General features: G+C 43.8%; 1 protein-coding gene across 10 annotated transcripts in view; it reads right to left on the reverse strand.

The window, feature by feature from the left end:
* The window catches only part of ARID1B (AT-rich interaction domain 1B), an 836140-nt gene that overhangs the window by 655907 nt on the left and 153286 nt on the right, over positions 1–26947 (reverse strand). For 9 of the 10 annotated variants that reach the window (XM_063917671.1, XM_063917678.1, XM_063917670.1 and 6 more), the window contains one exon: positions 10942–11136. The exons of the other annotated variant lie outside the window; for it this stretch is intronic. In XM_063917671.1, coding sequence (XP_063773741.1) covers positions 10942–11136 — 195 coding nt within the window. The remainder of the gene's footprint in view (positions 1–10941; positions 11137–26947) is intronic. 10 annotated transcript variants of the gene reach the window in all.

Below are 26947 nucleotides of genomic sequence, written 5' to 3' on the forward strand. Positions count from 1 at the left end.
TTGAGACAGAGAGGAGAAGCCAGCAAACTCTGGGCTGTATTGCATATAAAATGCTCCCCCCCCCCCCTTCCCCCCTGAATTCTACAAACCCCCTTGGTACCAACTGCAGGTGCAGTGGAGGGTCCTTGGAGGAGCAGCACTTCACTGCATGCAACCTGATGCAGCAGGAAATGACGCCTAGAGCTTCTGGTCCCGCTCTCCAGGAAGCCCCACCCACTCAATGGCTCGCGGTGTTCCCCATCAGTTTTATACTGGCAAATGTCTCTAAAGTGTAGAAAACGGGTTAAAACCCCTTTTCTATGATAGCCCCAGTGTGGGTGCCTGCAGCGGACAGCGCAGCCCCCTTATGTTGCCAGTTGAACCTGGGACCCGCTACCTGGGACCGCAGTTTAGTACTCACCACTCTAGCGTCTTCTGCTCTGTTAGTGGTGGCAGCATGCTGTTGGAGTGTGCGCACACCCTGGGGGTTTGCAAAACCACACCTTCGGGAGCTATGTCCTGTCGTCCTGTCAGCGGGGATTTGGACCATCAACCCTTCAAGAGCTTGGGTCGGTCGGAACCCCCCCCCCCCCCCCCCCCCCCTTGAGTCTGCAAGAGAGGCATAGAGGGGAGCACACTGAAGAATTTTTTAAGTGCCATGGCTCCAATCTATACCTCGTGGTCCTGAGACCATCCCAGTATCCCCTAGGACGTTAGAGAAGTCTATTTAAAAACATGCCCTGCTGACATGCAACAGGGCAAAAGGAGAGAGACTGACGATTCCTTCTTTATGTGAACAAAAAACTAAAATCACATTAGAAATACTAGGCTGACCATATTACCCCTTTAACCTGGGAAACTCATGAATTACAGGTTCTGTGGCTGCTTAAAACCAGGTGAAATGCAGGCTTGTAGTTAGCCAGCCACAGAACCTGTGTAATTCATGAGTGCCCCAGGTTAAAGGGATAATATGGTCAGCCTAGAAATACTCCCCAATTTAAAAAAAAACCCAAAACAATAGAGAACAACACATAAGCATAATTGGTTGTGCACAGGAAATAGATCACTTATGAATAAAAACCACCCTAACAGAGTTTTAGCACATGACTACAATAATAAGAATTTACTTACCGATAATTCTATTTCTCGTAGTCCGTAGTGGATGCTGGGGACTCCGTAAGGACCATGGGGATAGCGGCTCCGCAGGAGACTGGGCACAAAAGTAAAGCTTTAGAACTACCTGGTGTGCACTGGCTCCTCCCCCTATGACCCTCCTCCAAGCCTCAGTTAGGATACTGTGCCCGGACGAGCGTACACAATAAGGAAGGATTTTGAATCCCGGGTAAGACTCATACCAGCCACACCAATCACACCATATAACTTGTGATCTAAACCTAGTTAACAGCATGATAACAGAGGAGCCTCTAGAAAAGATGGCTCACTACAGCAATAACCCGATTTTTTGGTAACAATAACTATGTACCAGTATTGCAGACAATCCGCACTTGGGATGGGCGCCCAGCATCCACTACGGACTACGAGAAATAGAATTATCGGTAAGTAAATTCTTATTTTCTCTAACGTCCTAAGTGGATGCTGGGGACTCCGTAAGGACCATGGGGATTATACCAAAGCTCCCAAACGGGCGGGAGAGTGCGGATGACTCTGCAGCACCAAATGAGAGAACTCCAGGTCCACCTCAGCCAGGGTATCAAATTTGTAGAATTTTACAAACGTATTTGCTCCTGACCAAGTAGCTGCTCGGCAAAGTTGTAAAGCCGAGACCCCTCGGGCAGCCGCCCAAGATGAGCCCACCTTCCTTGTGGAATGGGCTTTTACAGATTTTGGCTGTGGCAGGCCTGCCACAGAATGTGCAAGCTGAATTGTACTACAAATCCAACGAGCAATAGTCTGCTTAGAAGCAGGAGCACCCAGCTTGTTGGGTGCATACAGAATAAACAACGAGTCAGATTTTCAGACTCCAGCCGTCCTGGAAACCTATATTTCCAGGGCTCTGACAACGTCTAGCAACTTGGAGTCCTCCAAGTCCCTAGTAGCCGCAGGCACCACAATAGGTTGATTCAGGTGAAACGCTGAAAACCACCTTAGGGAGAAACTGAGGACAAGTCCTCAATTCCGCCCTGTCCGAATGGAAAATCAGATGAGGGCTTTTACAGGATAAAGCCGCCAATTCTGACACGCACCTGGCCCAGGCTAGGGCCAACAGCATGACCACTTTCCATGTGAGATATTTTAACTCCACATATTTAAGTGGTTCAAACCAATGTGACTTTTGGAACCCAAAAACTACATTTAGATCCCAAGGTGCCACTGGAGGCACAAAAGGAGGCTGTATATACAGTACCCCTTTCACAAACGTCTGAACTTCAGGGACTGAAGCTAGTTCTTTTTGGAAGAAAATTGACAGGGCCGAAATTTGAACCTTAATGGACCCCCATTTCAGGCCCATAGACACTCCTGTTTGCAGGAAATGTAGGAATCGACCTAGTTGAAAATTCCTCCGTCGGGGCCTTACTGGCCTCGCACCACGCAACATATTTTCGCCAAATGCGGTGATAATGTTTTGCGGTTATATCTTTCCTGGCTTTGATCAGGATAGGAATGACTTCATTCGGAATGCCTTTCTCCTTCAGGATCCGGCGTTCAACCGCCATGCCGTCAAATGCAGCCGCGGTAAGTCTTGGAACAGACAGGGTCCTTGCTGGAGCAGGTCCCTTCTTAGAGGTAGAGGCCACGGATCCTCCGTGAGCATCTCTTGAAGTTCCGGTTACCAAGTCCTTCTTGGCCAATCCGGAGCCACGAATATAGTGCTTACTCCTCTCCATCTTATAATTCTCAGTACCTTGGGTATGAGAGGCAGAGGAGGGAACACATACACTGACTGGTACACCCACTGTGTTACCAGAGCGTCTACAGCTATTGCCTGAGGGTCCCTTGACCTGGCGCAATACTTGTCGAGTTTTATAAATATGTGGAAGACTTCTGGGTGAAGTCCCCACTCTCCCGGGTGGAGGTCGTGTCTGCTGAGGAAGTCTGCTTCCCAGTTGTCCACTCCCGGAATAAATACTGCTGACAGTGCTATCACATGATTTTCCGCCCAGCGAAGAATCCTTGCAGCTTCTGCCATTGCCCTCCTGCTTCTTGTGTCACCCTGTCTGTTTACGTGGGTGACTGCCGTGATGTTGTCCGAATGGATCAACTCCGGGTGACCTTGAAGCAGAGGTCTTGCTGAGCTTAGAGCATTGTAAATGGCCCTTAGCTTCAGGATATTTATGTGAAGTGATGTCTCCAGGCTTGACCATAAGCTCTGGAAATTCCTTCCCTGTGTGACTGCTCCCCAGCCTCGCAGGCTGGCATCCGTGGTCACCAGTACCCAGTCCTGAATGTGCGGCCCTCTAGAAGATGAGCACTCTGCAACCACCACAGGAGAGACACCTTTGTGCTTGGTGACAGGGTTATCCGCTGATGCATCTGAAGATGCGACCCGGACCATTTGTCCAGCAGGTCCCACTGGAAAGTTCTTGCGTGGAATCCTCGTTCGGGCACAAAAATCTAACTGAGGCTTGGAGGAGGGTCATAGGGGGAGGAGCCAGTGCACACCAGGTAGTTCTAAAGCTTTACTTTTGTGCCCAGTCTCCTGCGGAGCCGCTATCCCCATGGTCCTTACGGAGTCCCCAGCATCCACTTAGGACGTTAGAGAAACAACATTTAGCACTTATTTTGTTAAAAATGTTAAGCATTGAGAAATTGAGATTCTGGGGGCGTTTCATTTTTGTTAGCAAATAAAAAATGCATCCTAATGGGCAAAACCATGTTGCACTGCAAATGGGGCAGATGTAACATGTGCAGAGAGATATGGATTTGGGTTGGTTATATTGTTTCTGTGCATGGTAAATACTGGCTGCTTTATTTTTACACTGCAATTTAAATTTCAGTTTGAACACACCCCACCCAAATCTAACTCTCTCTGCACATGTTATATCTGCCCCACCTGCAGTGCACATGGTTTTGCACATGAATGTGCTTTTTTGGTTTGCTAACTAACCTGCATAAGGCCCTCTGTTTGCTGCCAGAACATGCCAATTTTACATGCACATCATATATCCTTCAATAAAGTAGCAGCTCACTTGACTTAATTCCTGTTTAATCTGGGAATGACAGTGCACCCAGTGGCAAGGCGATGCAATGTAACAGTAGCACATCAGCTATGGAATCATCCCCTTAGACATGCAGCACATCCAATGAGACGATTCAGTGGACAACGGATTTGGGGTACAAACTATACGATGTGTACGATATACAATATCTTATAGTGTGTACACAGCTTAAGTCGCACACTCTGCTCCTTTCATTAACTAGTTATGCAAAGGACCCCAATCTTTTTTTAATGTTTTTTTTTTTAAATGGTGTCTGATATCTTCTAGACATTTTTCATTGACTAGTCAATACATATGCCACTTTATGTGGAACATGAAATAACCAATTTACCATTATGATGCCAATAACTTGAATTTACAGTCCATTTTCCACCCAAGCAAATGTAAGAGCATAATTACCAGATTTATATATGCTTAAATCCATGACTATATTTTAATTAATGCAAGGCACAACCCATTAATCATAATTCTTTATTAAGGTAAGCTCATCAAAAAATGAACGTACTATACTAAAAAAAAATTACAATTACAATTATATGTGCATTGATATGTAACAAAAAGAAATTAAATATGCCAAACTTTTATTCCACATCCAATTTATTCACAGAAATTAGGAGACTAGAAAAAAACGCTTAAAAGTCCAAAAAAGAACACAAAATTCACTACTGGCTCTGATGCAAGGTTGGGCAAAAAGCGGCCCTCCAGCTGTTGAACTATACATTCTAGCATTCACTGCCACAGTTTTACAGTAGCATGTCCTGATAGCAAACTGTGGCCATGCTTGCGGGAATATGTAGTCCCACAGAAGCTGGAGGGAGGCTTATTACCCACCCCTGCTCTAATGTGATCTGGGAAAAATACAATTAATACTGTAATATGCTTTTTAGTTTGTTTGTTTTTTGTTGTTAAAACTTATGTCATGTGTATAAAAAATATTACTTGTTCCAATAATAGAGTATGAGGGGGAGGGGAAACCTTCTGTGAAATGTATATATAGAGAGGAATTTAATTAGCCACAGTACATTTTTAGACAAAAAAGCAGAAAAAAAAGTTACCTGTTTTCGCAAGAAAACACACAGGATCCGGGATATTTTCATTATCTATGTGTTTTCGCAATCGCTAAAAACAGCACCTATCAGGGATTTTGTCAGGTAGGTGAAATAAAATCATCAATAATGGCAGCTATCACTAGTGTTCACGCTAGATTGTTTTAGCATGGTGCCTCGCCATGCCTGATATTTTACAGGCAAAATCCGCCCTGCCCTTCCTGCGGCGCCCTGCTAAAACAGCCGCCCGTTGCCTGCCCTCCCAGTGGGAGAGAGCTTGGGGAAATCTCAGCACCTCTGCCCCCAACAGTGACGCCGCCGGCCGCCCACGCCCTCTGTAATCATGTCTGCGGGTCGCACTGCCCACTTAAATGACGTTTCATGGACACGCCCCTGATCTGCATGGCCACACCCCCTTATTGGACGCGCGTGCACACATGTGCCCCCGCTGTCCGGCACCCTGCCCTCTACATTTTCTAGAGGGAACACTAATCACCATCAACTGAATTACCCCCCGGGGATCAATTAGTCACAGTATTTTTTGCCGGCTAAACTGAATTTTCCCCCATAACGTTAAACATCCCATTTATTAACCATTTTGGTATACTATGTATAGAATTTTTTGTCTACCATCATTATTTGCAATTTTTAAATGGTGGCATAACACTTTATATAGACTGAGCAATCAGTTAGGCTTAGTGAATATTAATCCATTTTTATAATAAATACATATATTTATTTTCCATTAAAAAAAAAAAAAAGCACCATGGGTTTATTTATATTTACATTTATTTAAAAAATGTGCATATTGATGTTTAGAAGGATGATAAATTAATGACAAACAAAAAAGCCTTTAAAGTGAGTGATTGACCTTAACCTAAAAATATCATTTTGTTTGCAGTAACGGCTTCTCATTAATGGGGTATACCTAGTATGAATAATTAGCGTTACATCCATTTATTAACACATTTGTGATCATTTACTTATCTATAGTAGGAGAGACAAAAATGTAAAGTTCAAGCAGAGGCGTAACTAGGGTATTTGGAGCCCAGGGCAAGATCAATACTGGTGCCCCCCCCCCCCCAAAAAAAAAAAAAAAAAACTACAAAAGGAAAGTATGTGCACATGCCACCGGTGTCACTGTATACAAAGATGTCAAGGTGTGTATGTATAGATGTAGGTGCAGTGGTCGAAGGGAATTTTTGAAGGGGGAATGAAAAAGTGTAGATAGGAATTATGCGCGCGATGAAGGCGCGCGCGCTCCGGAAAGGGGGCGTGGTCACTCAAAAGGGGCGTGTCCTTCAGTGTAGTAGGACCCCTTATACTATCTAGTACTAGTGCCCCTTTCACATTATAGCACACGGTATGAGCCGAAATTCACATTACCCCACACGGTATGAGCCAAAATTCACATTACCCCACACGGTATGAGCCAAAATTCACATTACCCCACATGGTATGAGCCAAAATTCACATTACCCCACATGGTATGAGCCGAAATTCACATCACCCCACATGGTATGAGCCGAAATTCACATCACCCCACCCGGTATGAGCCGAAATTCACATTATAGCACACGGTATGAGCCGAAATTCACATTACCCCACATTGTATGAGCCAAAATTCTCATTACCCCACATGGTATGAGCCAAAATTCACATTACCCCACACGGTATGAGCTGAAATTCACATTACAGCACGCGGTATGAGCCGAAATTCACATTACCCCACACGGTATGAGCCGAAATTCACATTATAGCACACGGTATGAGCCGAAATTTACATTACCCCACATGGTATGAGCCGAAATTCACATTACCCCACACGGTATGAGCCAAAATTCACATTTTAGCACACAGAATGAGCCGAAATTCACATCATAGCACACAGAATGAGCCGAAATTCACATTATAGCACACAGAATGAGCCGAAATTCAGATTATAGCAATTAGAATGAACTGAAAATTCAAAGGGAAAGTGACAGCAGGGACATAGGTACAGGGAGAGTGACAGAGAGAGGAGTGGGGAGGAAGGCAGGGGGGTGTATTGTGTGGGGAGAGAGGCAGGGGGGGTGTAATGTGTGGGGAGAGAGGCAGGGGGGTGTAATGTGTGGGGAGAGAGGCAGGGGGGTGTAATGTGTGGGGACAGAGGCGGGGGGGGGGGGTGGAGAGGCAGGGGGGGTGTAATGTGTGGAGAGAGAGGCGGGGGGGTGTAATGTGTGGGGAGAGAGGCGGGGGGGTGTAATGTGTGGGGAGGGAGGCAGGGGGGGTGTAATGTGTGGGGAGGGAGGCAGGGGGGGTGTAATGTGTGGGGAGGGAGGCAGGGGGGGTGTAATGTGTGGGGAGAGGGGCAGGGGGGGTGTAATGTGTGGGGAGAGGGGCAGGGGGGGTGTAATGTGTGGGGAGAGGGGCAGGAGGGTGTAATGTGTGGGGAGGGAGGCAAGGGGGATGTAATGTGTGGGGAGGGAGGCAGGGGGGGTGTAATGTGTGGGGAGGGAGGCAGGGGGGGTGTAATGTGTGGGGAGGGAGGCAGGGGGGGTGTAATGTGTGGGGAGGGAGGCAGGGGGGGTGTAATGTGTGGGGAGGGAGGCAGGGGGGTGTAATGTGTGGGGAGGACGGAGATGTTGGGGCAGGGGATACAACAAGCTGGAATAGTCTAATAGACACAAAGTTCTGTTACCATGTGAATGAAGCTCTTTTCCTTTAAGGAGTGCCACTGTGCACATATAGCAAAACACACACACACACACACACACACACACACACACACACACACACACACAGCAAAACACATACACACATACATAGCAAAACACACACACTGATATTTACATGTTTGTATGTTTTTTCACACAACATACTTTGCATTTTGCATCTCTTGCTTCTCCGGCTCAGGCGCAGTAAGGCTCTTCATGGCAGCCGCTGACATTACAGAGCTCCCCCATGACTCTTCCTCCTCCCTCCTCCTTTCTCCCAGCAGGCAGTGCGTGGGCCAGCCAGGCAGCAGAGACGGTCACCAGGGAAAATGACATCCAGCGGCACAGAACGAGTTTAAGGGAGATGAAAATGGATTTCATCACCCTTCTCCCTCGCTGGCGCCGGCCCGCATCCAAGCTTCCTTCCGCCACTGACTGACTCTCGCCTCCTCCCCGTACCTAGTGGGAGCTGACGGGCTGAGGCGGCAGGCAGCAGAGCGGAACTCCGGCGGCGGTGGGCGCATGGGGCGAGCGGGCCGTGCAGGTGCCTGTGGAGCCCCTCTCTGCTGGGGTTGCCACGGCGCCCAGGGCACACGCCCTGCTCGCCCCGTGCTAGTTACGCCTCTGAGTTCAAGTATATAAACACCCTGGGGTAAATTTACTAAGGTGGGAGATTTTTAGAACTGGTGATGTTGCCCATGGCAACCAATCAGATTCTACTTACCATTTCTCTAGCTGCTTCTAGCAGATAATAGATATAATCTGATTGGTTGCTATGGGCAACATCACCGGTTCTAAAAAATCTACCACCTTAGTAAATTTACCCCCCTGTGTCAAAAAGAGATCATTCACAGTGATCCACATATTATAGATAGATAGATAGATAGATAGATAGATAGATAGATAGATAGATAGATAGATAGATAGATAGATAATTGGGCCAGTTCCCGCAATAAGGCTAGACCACCCATCAATTCGATTACAAAATCCTATTGGCTACTTATTCAATCAAATCTACAGATGAGTGCATTGTCCATGAAATTGATGCCATCATAGAAGCGTGGTTGCAACATTAAGGACTATGGGGGTAATTCCAAGTTGATCGCAGCAGGACATTTTTTAGCAGTTGGGCAAAACCATGTGCACTGCAGGTGTGGCAGATATAACATTTGCAGAGAGAATTAGATTTGGGTGGGTTATTTTATTTCTGTTCAGGGTAAATACTGGCTGCTTTGTTTTTACACTGCAAATTAGATTGCAGATTGAACTCACCACACCCAATTCTAACTCTCTCTGCACATGTTATATCTGCCTCCCCTGCAGTGCACATGGTTTTGCCCAGTTGCAAAAAAATGTCCTGCTGCGATCAACTTGGAATTACCCCCTATGTAATGAAGCCAGACGTCTCCAAAATGACTACACAAATTCACAGAAAGATTTTCTGAATGTTACCAAATTGGTGTGTGTGTTACCAAACAAGTGTGTGTAGTTTTATGCTTACTGGCGACACTTTTTTTTTCATCCTTTTTCAGGAAAAAAAAAAATCAACATTGGGTAACGTGGTTTATTTAACTAGTTGTCCATGTGGATGACATTATGTAGGTAAAGCAGAATGAGCCTTTAAGAAGATGGTAGCACGCACCATACAATTAGAGCTGCTATTTAGAATGGCCATAGCGAACACCTAGTGAAGCCCACCACAGTTTAGCTTTGCTCTACTATCGGACTATTGATCACATTCCTCTGCCAATGAGAGGAGATGACTGTTCTCTCATGTTATTACAAGTAGAATGTAAGTGGATGCAGATAGGAGACCTTGTCGCCCTGAGTACTTAATGAGAACCTGGGACGGTCTTATTTTTTCTAGCATAATTTGAGTCGGATTTAGTATGAGTTACCGGCGGTCAGGATGCCAGCATTCAGTATACAGACGCTGGCATCCAGAAACCCCAACAGAAGTCAACTACCTGTGTTCTTCCCAGTCCCCAACCCTCCCTATCTGCAGCCTAACCCTAACCTCAACCTTTGGTGCCCAACCCTAACCCCCCCCCCCCCCCCCTTCCTTGTTGTATAAATCTATCCCGCAGCCTAAACCTCTCCCTTTAGTGCCCCATTATGCGTTATGTGCCTGTTAAATGAACATGCTCAAGGAGATCCTGAATAGAAGATCCAAGGGACAAGCGCGGGTGGTAATTGCATTATCACGACCCCACCACCCTCCACTGCAGAACACAACTTGCATCATCAAGGAAACATCCCGTCCACTTCAAATGGAGGTGAACTAGGAACTTGGATGGTGGCTTACTATGCCACTCCGAAATTTCATGGGTTTGCGCATGCATATTGCATTATAGAGTATAAGTGAATTTACTGGCTCAAGTTATCATAATAATACATTTGTCAAAACAAATACAAGAAAAATTCCATCATGTGTTAATTTCCACAACTTATTGACATTTAGAATAAATTATTAAAAGGATGTAACCAAAACCGTTTTCCATAGTACTTTATGTCATAAAAGCACATATGACTGTGGACCCTATCTATTTTGTAACAAATCATTATCTATTCATACAAATTAAAATATTAACACATCTAGCAAAAAAAATAAAAAAAAATATTGCTTGCATTTACATAAACTAACGATCATTTAAAATGTTTCCAATAAGAAAAAATAGGCAACCAATTGTGATTAGTAGCAATAACGACAAAACTCGTTTTCAGTTAGTGTGTAAGAGTTTCTGGGAAACTTCCATTCTAGACAAACTGCTATAATTTCTGTTAAAAAGTGATAAAGAGAACTGGTATATTATTTATTGAGGTCACATTAGTTGTTTTGTTTACCATGGTACTGTTTTCTGTAAGTTTATCAAATAATGGAATATATTCCTCCTGCAGTAACATTACAAAAACCCTATACCAATGAAAATAATAAGCATACGCTCACATATAGTACATACATATGACGACACACATATAGATAGATCTATATTCATCAATATCATCCCCCTCCCAAGTGAAATATACATAAAAACTACGAACCTGTTGCTGTGTATACTGCATCCCTCCCATTGCACTGTGAGGACGTCCCTGCATTGCCATTGGATATCTTTGTGGGCCTTGAGGTCCATATGATTGGCCAATATAGGGACTGCTTTGCTGCGTCTGAGAGTAAGGATTACTGCCCATTCCATAAAGTGGAGGCCTCTTCATTAGTATTGGATCCATTGGACTACCCTGTGGTCAAACAAAAACATAATCTAAATGCAAATTAAAGCCAACATTTGGTAATTTTGAGAGGCATTAGAAGAGTTTTATTATTACTTTTCTAATTGTGTATAAACATAAAGAAATATTGATGATCAAACAGAGAACAACAGTAGACTGTATTTAGTCTAAACAAGTCCAAATACATGGAAACCAAACATACCGAATTGTAAGATAGTATACAACTATTTATCATCCTTTTGGAACCATTCAGCATACAGATTATCATATATCTATACATTAGTGTGAACAAAGCAGGCAAACACAAATTGTTGTGGCTGGTCAATTGCTACACTCTTTTCAGTTGTTATGGCTTATAGCATAGCTGTTACCATCACCTGTATAATAATTATTTTAAAGCTCCTGTGTGTAAATAAAGTTCTACAGATCATGATTATTCTTAAGAATCAATATAAATTCTAATCTCCTAGGTAACTCATCAGAAATAAATACATACATACATACATACCTCACAGAACCTTGGTGATATTTCAACTCAGTAACCAACAGAATACATTAGTGTCATAAGAATAACATCTTGCTAATCTTTATGATCTGCGGAAATGTATATTAATGTATATTTAAATAATAAATTAGAGCATTTCTATAAAATAATACAAGAAAATATATTTTGAAAGTTTTCACTGCCAGGGGTAATGCCAAATGTGTACTTCATTTTAGTCCAACCATATTTACATTTTCCTGCTGTGGTAAATTTGGATAGAATACTCTAGTTTAAAAAACAGTAAAAAGAAATTGCATTTTTTTTCTAATTTTGTTTTCTAATACATTAGATCGGAATAAGCTTTGCGGGATATTAAAAACATACTTTCATGCTATATCTGCAAAATAAATTACTGTCTATACAAAACCAGGGTCAGCATTGGTGCAGAACAGGTAAAACCTAGCCAGCCCTTTAAACTTGCATTCACTGCTACAGGTTGCCAATATAATTTACCCAATAACATACTGAAGAAGTCAGATGTTTGTGGACAATTACTCAGCTAATGTAGCATTTTCTGTCTGCACAAACCACCATTGGCAACAGCAATGATACTGCTTAAATAGTGTTGAAAAGCAAATTTTATTAGTTCCAGACAACTGTGCATAAGCATACAAAAAGTAATGTGGCAAGGTTTTTTTTAGCAAGACTGAAAACTCTGCTAAATACAGTATGCATAGGGCTACCTGCTTTAATTAAGGGATTCTGAAGACAACTCAAGGATTTATTTAGGCCTGTTTTTTAGGTGTACTTAATAAAAGAAAATGTATGGTGTTTTTTTTGTTTGTTGATCAGTGATAATTCAGTAAGAAATCCAATTTCATTCTAAAGGGGGTTTCCAATTACAAGTGAAAAACATCCGTATTTCACATACATTTTTTTTTTTTTTTTGTATTATAGGTTGCCTGTTAAACAATAAAAATACATTCTCTCCCGAAAACACATAGGTTCAATGAAACCTGTGTTTTTGGTAGAAACAGCGGGCTGTGTCCGGGGTTTTGGTTTCTCCAGTCTGAGGTAGGTAAAACATAACCCCTGATAAGTCGTGCCTCGCGCTGACTTAACAGGGCTAATAGGATACCCCCCTAAGACTTAAAAATAAAAATAAAAATAAAAAGGTGAAAAAATGTGAAGAGCAGGTTAATTCATAATAGACAATATCACAGATTCAACTCTATTTCGTCTACAGATTTTACGCTTTTTTTTCTTTTTCAGAGTATATGAAACTATGAACAATTCCAGGCGCTTCAGAATCGTACACATATAGGGGTATATGCAATTGCGGTCGAATTCGCGGCAATTTTCGCCGTTTTTTAATTCGACTCAATTAGACAGGTGAATCCCGGAAGGTGGCTTCCGGAATTCACCATATTCAATGAAAAACGGATTCGCCAGAGTCGCGGGCGAAAATCGGCCGATTTGGCGGATTTTGCAGCGATTTTAAAAAACGGTAAAAAAACGTGAAAAACCCGAAAAAAAATGGCGTGGGGTCCCCCCTCCAAAGCATAACCAGCCTCGGGCTCATCGAGCTGGTCCTGGTTCTAAAAATGCAGGGGAAAAATTGGCCAGGGATCCCCCGTATTTTTAAAACCAGCACCGGGCTCTGCGCCTGGTGCCAAAAATACGGGGGACAAAAAGAGTAGGGGTCCCCCGTATTTTTAACACCAGCATCGGGCTCCACTAGCTGGACAGATAATGCCACAGCCGGGGGTCACTTTTATGCCGTGCCCTGCGGCCGTGGCATTAAATATCCAACTAGTCACCCCTGGCCGGGGTACCCTGGGGGAGTGGGGACCCCTTCAATCAAGGGGTCCCCCCCCCCCAGCCACCCAAGGGCCAGGGGTGAAGCCCGAGGCTGTCCCCCCCCATCCAATGGGCTGCGGATGGGGGGGCTGATAGCCTTTTGTGATAATAAAAAGATATTGTTTTTTCCAGTAGTACTACAAGTCCCAGCAAGCCTCCCCCGCAAGCTGGTACTTGGAGAACCACAAGTACCAGCATGCGGGAGAAAAACGGGCCCGCTGGTACCTGTAGTACTACTGGGGAAAAAATACCCAAATAAAAACAGGACACACACACCTTGATAGTAAAACTTTATTACACACTACCGACACACACATACTTACCTATGTTGACACGCCGACTGCCACGGTCTCCGACGATCCGAGGGTACCTGTGAAAAAATTATACTCACCTTCCAGCGTCCAGAGATAAATCCACGTCCAGAGAGTAAAATCCACGTACTTGTTTAAAAAAAAAACACGCAAAAACCCGCTCCATACCGGACTAGAAAGGGGTCCAATGTTTTCACATCAGACCCCTTTCTCCCGAATGCCGGGACATCACGTGACTCCTGTCACTGACGTCCCTTCAGCCAATCAGGAAGCGCTACTTCCGTGGCGCTCACCTGATTGGCTGTGCGCTGTCTGTACTGTGACAGCACATCGCAAAGCCGCTCCATTACTTTCAATGGTGGGAACTTTGCGGGTAGCGGTGGGGTCACCCGCCGGTCAGCCGCTGACCGGCGGGTGACCTTACCGCTAGCCGCTAAGTTCCCACCATTGAAAGTAATGGAGCGGCTTTGCGATGTGCTGTCACAGTACAGACAGCGAACAGCCAATCAGGTGAGCGCAACGAAGTTGCGCTTCCTGATTGGCTTAGAGACCTTTCTGTGACAGCTGTCACTGACAGGTCTCATTCGTGGAAAGGTGTCCCATGTGTCAGCATGGGACCCCTTTCAGTCCGGCATGGAGCGGGTGTTCGGTTTGTTTTTTTGCCAAGTACGTGGATTTATCTCTGGACCATGGCTGAGGTGAGTATATTGATCTTTTCTTTTCAGGTATCCGTGGATTCTACATGGAGAAGAGGACCGATGTCGGCGTGTGAACATAGGTAAGTATGTGTGTGTCGACGTATGAAATAAAGTTTTACTGTCGACGGTGTGTGTGTCCTGTTTTTATTTGGGTATTTTTTTCCCAGTAGTACTACAGGTACCAGCGGGCCCGTTTTTCTCCCGCATGCTGGTACTTGTGGTTCTCCAAGTACCAGCTTGCGGGGGAGGCTTGCTGGGACTTGTAGTACTACTGGAAAAAACAATATCTTTTTATTATCACAAAAGGCTATCAGCCCCCCCATCCGCAGCCCATTGGATGGGGGGGGACAGCCTCAGGCTTCACCCCTGGCCCTTGGGTGGCTGGGGGGGGGGGACCCCTTGATTGAAGGGGTCCCCACTCCCCCAGGGTACCCCGGCCAGGGGTGACTAGTTGGATATTTAATGCCACGGCCGCAGGGCACGGCATAAAAGTGACCCCCGGCTGTGGCATTATCTGTCCAGCTAGTGGAGCCCGATGCTGGTGTTAAAAATACGGGGGACCCCTACTCTTTTTGTCCCCCGTATTTTTGGCACCAGCACCAGGCGCAGAGCCCGGTGCTGGTTTTAAAAATACGGGGGATCCCCTGTCAATTTTTTCCCCGCATTTTTAGAACCAGGACCAGCTCGAAGAGCCCGAGGCTGGTTATGCTTTGGAGGGGGGACCCCACGCCATTTTTTTTTATGATTTCACCGTTCCAGCATTAAAAAAAAATAATAATAATAATAATATTTTAAAAAATATATAAATAATATTTGTGCCTCCAAAAAAAAAAAAAAAAGTACCTAATCCCTTCTAATATAAATAGATCTGCTATTCCCCCCCAAAAAAACACAAAAAAAAACATGTTTAAAATTTTTTTATTTGTTTTCACCCTCCAAAGTGTGGCGGATTGAAAATGACGAATTTGCTGTCTAAAAGCACTGCTGTCGAATTTCCAAATTTGAATTGAATATGCTTTGGTCGAATTGCAGCACTTGTATCATTGCAGAAAAGTCGAATTTGCAAAAAGTCGAATTTCAAAAAGTCGAATTTTGAAAGTCAGTTTTTTGGTCGGAAAGCACTGAATTGCATAGGCGATTTTTTTTTTTGGTCGAAAATGACCCGAAATTCGACAATTTCGGGAATTCGACCGCAATTGCATATACCCCATAATTTCCTATTGCGGCTAATTGGGTGTAAATGGGTGGCAACTGATCATTTGCACACAGACAAAGTGTTCTGTGAGCATGTTGTGGGTATGTCGACAGAATTGTGGGCTGTGCTGTTGAGCATACCCAGAGATCTATTGTATCTGACTTTAAACAGATCTCTTTTACTAGGTATAGGGCTGGTACAAATGAATGCTTATAATGCTTACTTTCACAAGCGGATGGATACGGACAGTGCAGCCACATAGATGAGGGTAACTCTGTATGAAGAAAACATCCGCTTTTATTTCCATGCACTTTATTGTCACACACTTCTGGACATCTCTAGATCAACCTCAATGAATATATCCAGTGTAAATTTTTGTAAATAAAGCCCATACTCTGTTGGTGCAAAGGCTTAGAGCATCACATGCTATTCATTCAAATTAGAAAACCCTCTGGAAAAATGGTCTATAGTCCTAAACATTATTAATAAACAGTTTGCTCACATATACAATCTTTTCTATCATTTGGAGAAGCCGTCTATTGTGGCCTCTCATAGGAGGTAATTCAGAGTTGATCGTAGCAGCAAATTTGTTAGCAGTTGGGCAAAACCATGTGCACTGCAGGGGAGGCTGATATAACATGTGCAGTGGGAGTTAGATTTGGGTGGGGTTTGTTCAAACTGAAATCTAAATTGCAGTACACATGGGGGGTAATTCTGAGTTGATCGCAGCAGGAACTTTGTTAGCAGTTGGGCAAAACCATGTGCAATGCAGGGGAGGCAGATATAACATGTGCAGAGAGAGTTAGATTTGGGTGTGGTGTGTAAAAATAAAGCAGCCAGTATTTACCCTGCACAGAAACAAAATAACCCACCAAATCTAATTCTCTCTGCAAATGTTATATCTGCCCCACCTGCACTGCACATGGTTTTGCCCAACTGCTAAAAAATTTCCTGCTGCGATTAACTTGGAATTACCCCCATGGTTTTGCCCAACTGCTAACAAATTTGCTGCTGCGATCAACTCTGAATTATCCCCACAGTGTGAAAATTCTGCAATATCTAGACTCTTGTGCTCTCCCTACTATTTCTGAAACCACGGCCAGGGTTCTTGGGGAGATATCACCAAGGAGGAATTCATGCTGGCTTTTAAACCACAAAACCTGTCTACGGTGCTAGGCCCAAATGAGTTTACAATGTGTTACTACATGTTCTTTGTTGGTCAACTCTGCCCTCAGTTGATTTGTTTAATTTGGTTTTCCATGGGATCCCATTCCATCCTGATTCCAACTCATCCAGAATTATTGTACTGTTGAAGCAGGGTAAGAACCCTACCCTCTGCTCCAATTATTGTCCCATTTCCTCGATTAATACCAACCTTAAAAAAGTTATTCGCCAAGATATTGGCAACTAATCTGACCTTCTTGATCCACCCAGACCAGGTAGGCTTTGTTACTACATATCAAGGTTAGCTTCTGACAACACTAAACATACTATAGACCTGATTCACCGGATTAATGTTAGTAGAATTGCTTCGGTTGTCCTGGCTTTAGAAGCAAGAAAAGCACTTGATTGCATCTCAGGACAGTTTGTGTTTTCTACTTTGCCTTTATTCGGTCTATGTGGTAATTTTTCATGTACAATTAAGGACTTGTACACTCAGCCTTCATAGTCAGTCATGACGATTAGGCTATTTTTCTAACGTTTTGCTCTGGGAAATGGGATTAGGCAAGGATGTCCCCACTTGCCCCTTATTTTCGCTCTCTGCATAGAGCCAATGGCGGCTAAAATTAAAGCCAACCCAGACATCAAGGTGGTTGAGGTAGCGGGTCACAGTATAATTTATCCCTATTCTGCTCAATTTAACCAACCCCTTGTGTCCCCTTCCCTATCTCCAGACAGAATTAGAAGCATATGGCACCCTTTCTACAAAATACCAAAAATAATAGTTCCAAATCGGAAGCTTTGCATCCCTTTGCACATTGAGTTTGTGCTTACCTCCAAATGTAATTTTATTTGGTGCCCCATAGTCATCAAGTATCAAATGTTATTCCCTCCTATATCTGTCTAATTGCTCTCCTATGCTTCAGACTTTAGCTAATTACTTGGCTAAATGGCAGTCTCTATATATCTCTTGGTTTTGCCAGACTAACGCCATTAAAATGGAACTACTACCTCAGCTATTAAATTTGTTTCAGACTTTGCCTGTTCCTATCCCGGTTTCGGCCCTGGGCCTCATACAAACCCTTTGCAACTGCTTTATTTGGGTGAATGATAAACCTCGTATATATGGAGATCAATATCAGCTAATTCAGTGCCTGAGAGTGGCCTTGATCTCCAGATTCTTTGCTCTTACTACCACGCAACACAACGTAATCACATCATATTGTGGGATTCCGTCCTGGGTGATAAAAGATGGGTAAATCTTGAGAACACCATGCTCCTGGATGGGAGGGACGACAGGATCCTCTAGCGAGCTAAATCGATTAGTCCAGCCTCCGCTTGTGTAATCGCAACAGATTTACCCTTGAGGTGCGGGACAAACTTTGCATGTCCCTGGATTTGGCCCCGTACCCCTCACCTATACCCCTATTGGGAGCCACGCTTTATTTCCTCTTGGGCGTAGGTGTACTATGGCCTCCTTTTGACAGGGGGTTCAGATGACCATTTTCAGCATGTTCAGAGTAAATCTGCCCCATCATAATTTGTGTTATGACAGGGCAAATTTACTCTTCTCAAGAAGACTACCAGTACATGCAGATTATGAGTTTTGTCACCTCCCAATCTCCATTAAGTAATATACAACCTTTTTCCTTGTTTGAACACCTTTGCGTCTAGCCAAAAAATCGCAAAGGCATCAAGTACTGTGTCACTCCATTTTGGCCCTGACACCCCCTGAAAGGGAACCTCATGAAGTAGCTTAGGAGGCCATTCTACCAACCCCTACTGACGACAAGGGATGGTCTGCCATTAGGTACATGACTGATAAAGACTCCATCAGTGTGGCCAAAAGAGAAACGTGTTATAAGGTGTACACAAGATGGTACATGGTGCCATCTAAGCTTCATGCAATCTTTTCTTTAACTCCAAGCTTCTGCTGGAGACAGTGTGGCGAGGTGGGTGCATTTTACTACACACTGTGGTCTTGCCCATTTATTAGTTCTTTTTGGGAGCAAATGTGGAACCTGATATTAAGTGTGATAAAGTTGGCTATCGACACAAGTATCTGTTTCACTCGAGTGTCTCCATCTGTGATGTCCGTTGACTTCAAGACAAGTTTATAGTACATTTTTGTAATGCCGCCAAATCTTTGTTAAAAATTGGAAATCCCCCGTAGCTCCCTAGCTAGATAACAGCCCTCTAAGCTATTGTCCATTTTGTGGCCTCTATGGAGAACATCTGTAGTCTATAAAATGACTCCATGGCCAACTTTCACAAAATCTAGTTCCTATGGTATATTTTTTTCAATCTTCACCTCCTCCTTGTCTCTGCTAACCTCCCTTTATTTTTTCTCTCCTTTTCTTTCACTCCCCCCCCACTTTGCACCCCATTAGTTTAGTCATACCACGCTCTAATTTCTCTTTAATTCTATTTTTTTATGTTGTTTTTTTGTCTCTATATATTCCATATATTCCTATCCCCATACCTCATCCTTTTAGGCAATTACCTGGCACTCGCTTTTTTATATGTCCATTGTTAATGTCCAAATGTTCCCAAACTCTTCGTTGACCTTTCAGTAGTTGGTCAATGCGGTATGGGCTTTTTTTCTCCCGTTCAATTATTTGTTTCTGTTTCATTATTGGTTTGGTACTATGTTTTTATTGTTTGTCTTTCTAATAATTTACTGTTATTGTACCGCGAATACCCATTATCTTGTATCCTTGTATATGGAAAATAAAATAAATATTGTTTAAAATAAATAAATGGTCATGCTTCAAATATAAACAGTATCTTCTTTAGTTCTATAACTGCAGTTTTTTGCTTCCATAAAATGTGGGAGTGTACATTTAGATGAAAAGGCCTGTTGAAAAGATCTACCATGGAGTATATATGATCCTCATATTCCACCCTTCTAGTTCCGCAGCCTGCAGGTGGTTACATTGCTTACAGAACATACCACGCCAGGACATTTGTAACAGGCATAATGAATGTTCAGAATGGTGTGCAATGGAAAGTGCTTATTGACTATGGCAGACAAATGTGATTTGGAAGTCCTGTAACATTTTTCTATGTTCTTCACCATGATGAATGTTTTGTACTCTCTCCACAGCTATTCGGTACACAGCACTTTACAGCCGACTGGCTGCCTTACAAAATAAATTGGATAGAGATGTACACTTACTGCAGCTTTAGAATTCCAGACACATTTTGCACTAACAGCAATAATAAAATTTACAAGTGTTGTTAGTATATTTAAACAGTGAGTTCTGATCTCATTTCTTGTGTGTTCATTAGGAATACTTGCAAATTATATAGAATGTACTTCAGACTGTAAATAAAGTAAATTAAGTCACTTAACTGAAAAAATATTTTTCCAAAAACCTCTCAGAAATTGTAGGAATTTTTATGAGTGAATTAGGTGAAGAACATTTATTTAATCTTATCCAAAATGATTTTATTTAAAATTAAAAAAACAAAAAAACAAAAACCCATTTAATATTTAAAAAAAAAATAATGCCCTCCAACATCAGAACAACGGACAGCACCATCGGAACATAGTGACCATTGGAAACATTGCGACAATCATTTTAAAGGCCGGGACATCCACTAGGTACACACTGGGGACTTGGGGTGGTGGTGGGGGGTTCATTTACACTTTCTCTTACGTCCTAGAGTATGCTGGGGACTCCGTAAGGACCATGGGGTATAGACGGGCTCCGCAGGAGATAGGGCACCTAAAAAGAACTTTGACTATGGGTGTGCACTGGCTCTATGCTCCAGACCTCAGTTAGATCTTGTGCCCAGAGGAGAATGGGTGCACTGCAGAGAGCTCTCCAGAGTTTTCTGTGGAAAAATAATTTTGTTAGGTTTTTTATTTTCAGGGAGTCCTGTTGGCAACAGGCTCCCTGCATCGTGGGACCGAGGAGAGAGAAGCAGAGCTGGCTTGTTAAGTTGGGCACTGCTTCTAAGGCTACTGGACACCATTAGCTCCAGAGGGAGTCGGAAACACAGGTTTCACCTGGGGTTCGTCACCGGAGCCGCGCCGTCGTCCTCCTCACAGATGCCAAAGATAGAAGCCGGGTGAGTATGAGAAGGCAAAGAAGACTTCAGGCGGCAGAAGACATCAGATCTTCATGAGGTAAGCGCGCATCGGTAAGCTGCGCGCCATTGCTCCCAGTCACACACACACAAGCAGGCACTGAAGGGTGCAGGGCACAGGGGGGGGCGCCCTGGGCAGCAATATTCCTCATATTTGGCATGGATAAACATGGATTAGGCTGTGGCACAGTAAATCCGGTAACCCCCGCCATTTTTTTATACAAAGTTGATGGGACCGAAGCCAGCCGTCGGGTGGGCGGGGCTTGATCCTCAGCACTAACCAGCGCCATTTTCTCCACAGAGACTGCAGGAGGAAACGCTGGCTCCCTGTTCTCTCCCCTGCTGAGCTTCACAGGCTGGAAAAAAGAGGAGGGGGGCACTTTGGCGACGCAGTGAGTGGAGATTACAATTATATACATATAACAGCGCTATCTGGTCATATATTCCAGTGTTTTTAAGCGCTGGGTGTGTGCTGGCATACTCTATCTCTCTGTCTCTCCTAAGGGCCTGGTTGGGGTTTTGTCCCCTTATAGGTAACTCCCTGTGTGTGTGGGGTGTCGGTACGTGTGTGTCGACATGTCTGAGGCGAAAGGCTTCTCCAAGGAGGAGGTGGAGCAAATGAGTGGTGTGTCCCAGTCGGTTGTGCCGACTCCAGATTGGATGGATATGTGGCATACGTTGCATGCAAGTGTGACATCTTTACATAAAAGGCTTGATAAGGCTGGTTTAGGGGGGACATCAGGCGGTCAATCCTCGAATCGGACCGACTCACAGGGCCCGTCGGGGTCTCAAAAGCGTCCCTTGACACAAGACACTACTACAGACACGGATTCTGATTCCAGTGTAGACTATGACGAAGTAAAATTGCACCCTAGGGTGACTAAAACCATTCAGTGCATGATTGTGGCAATAAGGGATGTGTTGCATATGGTGGATGAACCCTCGGTCCCCGACACAAGGGTACACATGTTTAAGGAAAAGAAACAGATTATTAATTTTCCCACATCTCATGAATTAAATGAGTTCTTTGGAAAAGCTTGGGAGACTCCGGATAAGAGACCGCAGATCCCCAAAAGAATTTTTATGGCTTACCCTTTCCCTAAGCAGGACAGGGAGATTTGGGAATCACCCCCCACTGTGTACAAGGCCCTGACGCTCTTGTCCAAGAAAGTGGCGCTGCCGTCTCCTGACACAGCGGCCCTTAAGGACCCTGCAGATCGCAGGCAAGAAACTACATTAAAGGGTATTTATTCTCATACGGGTGCTGTGTTAAGACCGACGATTGCGTCGGCATGGGTATGTAGCGCAATTGCAGCTTGGACAGATAAGCTGACAGATCAATTTGATACTATGGATTAGGATACTATATTCCTAACTCTAGCTCATATAAAAGACGCAGTCTTATTTATGAGGGATGCTCAAAGGGACATTGGATTGCTAGCTTCCAGGGCCAATGCCATGTCTATCTCAGCGAGAAGATCCTTATGGACTCGCCAATGGACGGGTGATGCGGATTCCAAAAAACATATGGCAGTACTACCCTATAAGGGTGATGTATTGTTTGGGGATGGGCTGACGGACCTGGTTTCCACAGCTACAGCAGGTAAATCTAATTTTTTACCATATATTCCCCAACAGCAAAAGAAAGCAACACCCTATCAGATGCAGTCCTTTCGGTCGCACAAGTCCAAAAGAGGTCGGGGATCCTCTTTCCTCGCCAGAGGTAAGGGCAGAGGCAAGAGAGCACCTGCTTCGGCAGGTGCCCAGGAACAAAAGTCCTCCCCGGCTGCCCCAAAAACCACAGCATGACGCTGGGACTCCCCTGAGGGAGTCCGCACCGGTGGGGGCACGTCTTCGACTTTTCAGTCAGGCCTGGGTCAGTTCGGACCTGAATCCCTGGGTGTTGGAAATAGTTTCCCAGGGTTACAAATTGGAATTCGAGGATGTGCCCCCGCGCCGATTTTTCAAATCGGCCCTACCAGCTTCCACATCGGAAAGGGATGTAGTGTTAGCTGCAATTCAAACGCTGTGTATACAGCAAGTGATAATCAAGGTTCCCCTGCACCAGCAGGGAAGAGGTTACTATTCAACCCTATTTGTGGTCCCGAAACCGGACGGTACGGGTCAGACCGATTTTAAATCTGAAATCCCTAAACCTGTATATAAAAAGATTCAAATTCAAAATGGAATCTCTCAGAGCGATAATAGCCAACATGGAGGAGGGGGAGTTTATGGTGTCTCTGGACATAAAGGATGCGTACCTTCATGTCCCCATATATGCCCCCCATCAGGAAAACCTGAGATTCGCTGTACAGGATTGTCATTACCAATTTCAGACGTTGCCGTTTGGACTTTCCACGGCCCCGAGGATTTTCACCAAAATAATGGCGGAAATGATGGTGGTCCTGCGCAAGCATGGAGTCACAATTATCCCTTACTTGGACGATCTCCTGATAAAAGGGAGATCAAGGGAGAAATTGCTGAGCAGTGTGGCGCTTTCTCTGTGAGTGCTCCAGCAACACGGTTGGATTCTAAATCTACCAAAGTCACAGTTGATTCCGACAACTCGACTACCGTTCCTAGGTATGATACTGGATACGGAACAAATTAAGGTCTTTCTCCCAATAGAGAAGGCCCAAGACATCCAGAACATGGTCAGAGACCTGCTAAAACCGAAAAGGGTGTCAGTTCACCAATGCACTCGAGTTCTGGGGAAAATGGTGGCGGCCTACAAGGCCATTACCTTCGGAAGGTTCCATGCAAGGATTTTTCAATGGGACCTTCTGGACAAGTGGTCAGGATCCCATCTGCATTTACATCGGAAAATAACTCAGAGAGTGTCCCTCCTGTGGTGGTTGCAAAGTGCTCACCTGCTGGAGGGTCGCCGATTCGGGATTCAGGACTGGATCCTGGTTACCACGGACGCGAGCCTCTTCAAAGACCACTATTGGTTGAAACGCGTTGGGCGTGGTTACACACCGTGGACGTTGTGACGTCAGCTGCTGGAACCAGAGCCGGTGCAGTGTTATCAGCGAGACGGAGCAGAGCAGAGCCCTGACTGTTTTTAGATACATGCTGTGTTTGTCTTCTAAAACTGAGATGTATGTTACTACTACACTTTATTTATAAAGATATTACATTTTAACTTACCAGTGCGCTCTTCTAATTTCCTAGTATATATATATATATATATATATATATATATCTCTATCTACAGTTGTGCTCATAAGTTTACATACCCTAGCACAATTTGTGATTTTCTGGACATTTGTCAGAGAATATGAATGATAACTCACAAACTTTTCTTTCACTCATGGTTAGTGGTTGGGTGAAGGCATTTATTGTCAAACAACTGTGTTTACTCTTTTTAAATCATAATGACAACAGAAACTACCCAAATGACCCTGATCAAAAGTTCACATACCCCAGTTCTTAATACCGTGTATTGCCCCCTTTAAAATCAATGATAGCTTGAAGTCTTTTGTGGTAGTTGTGGGTGAGGCTCTTTATTTTCTCAGATGGTAAAGTTGCCCATTCTTCTTGGCAAAAAGCCTCCAGTTCCTGTAAATTCTTGGACTGTCTTGCATGAACTGCACGTTTGAGATCTCCCCAGAGTGGCTCAATGATATTGAGGTCAGGAGACTGAGATGGCCACTCCAGAACCTTCACTTTATTCAGCTGTAGCCAATGACAGGTCGACTTGGCCTTGTGTTTTGGATCATTGTCATGTTGGAACGTCCAAGTACGTCCCATGCGCAGCTTCCGGGCTGATGAGTGCAAATTTTCCTCCAGTATTTTCTGATAACATGCTGCATTCATCTTGCCACCAAGTTTCCAGTGCCTTTGTGGCTCACACATCCCCAAAACATCAGCGATCCACCTCCGTGTTTCACAGTAGGAATGGTGTACCTTTCATCATAGGCCTTGTTGACTCCTCTCCAAATGTAACGTTTATGGTTGTGGCCATAAAGTTCAATTTTGGTCTCATCACTCCAAATGACTTTGTTCCAGAAGTTTTGTGGCTTGTCTCTGTGCTGTTTGGAGTATTGTAAGCGGGATGCTTTGTGGCATATGCGTAGTAATGGCTTTCTTCTGGCGACTCGACCATGCAGCCCATTTTTCTTCAAATGCCTCCTTATTGTGCATCTTGAAACAACCACACTACTTTTTTTCAGAGAGTGCTGTATTTCAGCTGAAGTTATTTGTGGATTTTTCTTTGCATCCCGAACAATGTTCCTTGGAGTTGTGGCTGAAATTTTTGTTGGTTTACCTGACCGTGATTTGGTTTCCACAGAATCCCTCATTTTCCACTTCTTAATTAGAGTTAGAACACTGCTGATTGGCATTCTCAATTGCTTGGATCTCTTTTTATATCCCTTTCCTGTTCTATACAGTTCAATTACCTTTTCCCGCAGATCCTTTGACAATTCTTTTGCTTTCCCCATGACTCAGAATCCAGACACGTCAGTGCAACACTGGATGAAAGATGCAAGGGTCTTTCAAGAGTCCAGAAACTCACTGACCTTTTATACACACACACTGATTACTAGCAAACAGATCACAGGTGAGGATGGTTACCTTTAGTAGCCATTCAAACCCGTTTGTGTACACTTGTGTGCATGTTATCATGCCAAAATCTCCAGGGTATGTAAACTTTTGATCAGGGTCATTTGGGTAGTTTCTGTTGTCATTATGATTTAAAAAGAGTAAACACAGTTGTTTGACAATAAATGGCTTCACCCAACCACTAACCATGAGTGAAAGAAAAGTTTGTGAGTTATCATTCATATTCCCTGACAAATGGCCAGAAAATCACAAAATTTGCTAGGGTATGTAAACTTATGAGCACAACTGTGTATGTATATATATATATATATATATATATATATATATATATATATATATATATATTTCTCCAACTCCGGCACTCCGCTGACATAGATCAATTACTGCACCCGGTGCCTTCCACATGACAGCCTGCACGGCTCCACGTAATATATCCCTCCACTGGCGGCACTCCGAGGTTAAGGTAAAGATGACACAAGTCGGCTGTTTAGGGCCCTAAACAGCCGACTTGTGTCATCTTTACCTTAACCTCGGAGTGCCGCCAGTGGAGGGATATATATATATATATATATATATATATATAAAAATATATATATATATATAAATAAATAAATAAGAGAGAGAGAGAGAGAGAGAGAGAGAGAGAGAGAGAGGGGGGGGGGGGAGGGAGAGACCAAGTCCATCAGCCACATAAGCTGCTAGAACAGGTGCAGGCAGCTACCATGTGTTAATATCAGATGGAAAAGTCTTCTTGCAGCCTATGGAGGTACGAGCAGAATCTGTTTATAGGTGTTTTAAAGCACAGCTAATTGAATCCGCCCCTAAATGTATATAGCACAACTTATGTTCTGAAGTCACAGATTCCTTTTCAGTTTTTCCTTGAAAACTTTTCAGGTCTGATATAACATTTGTATGGATAAATCCCTCCAGTGTTCCTAAAAGTGTGTTTTGCTCGGACAAACTTTGGGGCATATCCAATTACCCAGGATACATTACTGCGGGTAATGGTATAGCCTGGGGTTATCCTATTAGCCCCGATAAGCTGCAGCGGGCGCGAGACACGGACTGGAGGGGTTGCTATGGCTTATCAGGGATTTTGTTTCACCTGCCTCAGGCAGGCAAAACAAAATCCCTGCTAAGCGCTTGCGGCGAAAATACAAAAGGTTTCACTGAAGCTGTGTATTTTTGCATGAAAAATTGGGTTTTTTTATAAGGGAGATCTAATTGCATAACTCAGAAAAAATATATAGGTGTTTCATTGCACCTAATTGGATACCACCCCATATATATATTTAAAGCAATGGGTCTGATTCAGAGATGTATGCAACTAATCAATTATCGTCCTACTATGTTAGCATCACCCCAAAGTACCTTTGTGAAGTCACTCACAGTGAGGAGTTAATTGCAAACTGATTTACAGTCATGGACCATTTGGGGATGGTTATGGGGA

This window comes from Pseudophryne corroboree, chromosome 4 (genome assembly GCF_028390025.1).
Source record: "Pseudophryne corroboree isolate aPseCor3 chromosome 4, aPseCor3.hap2, whole genome shotgun sequence".
NCBI lineage: Eukaryota > Metazoa > Chordata > Amphibia > Anura > Myobatrachidae > Pseudophryne > Pseudophryne corroboree.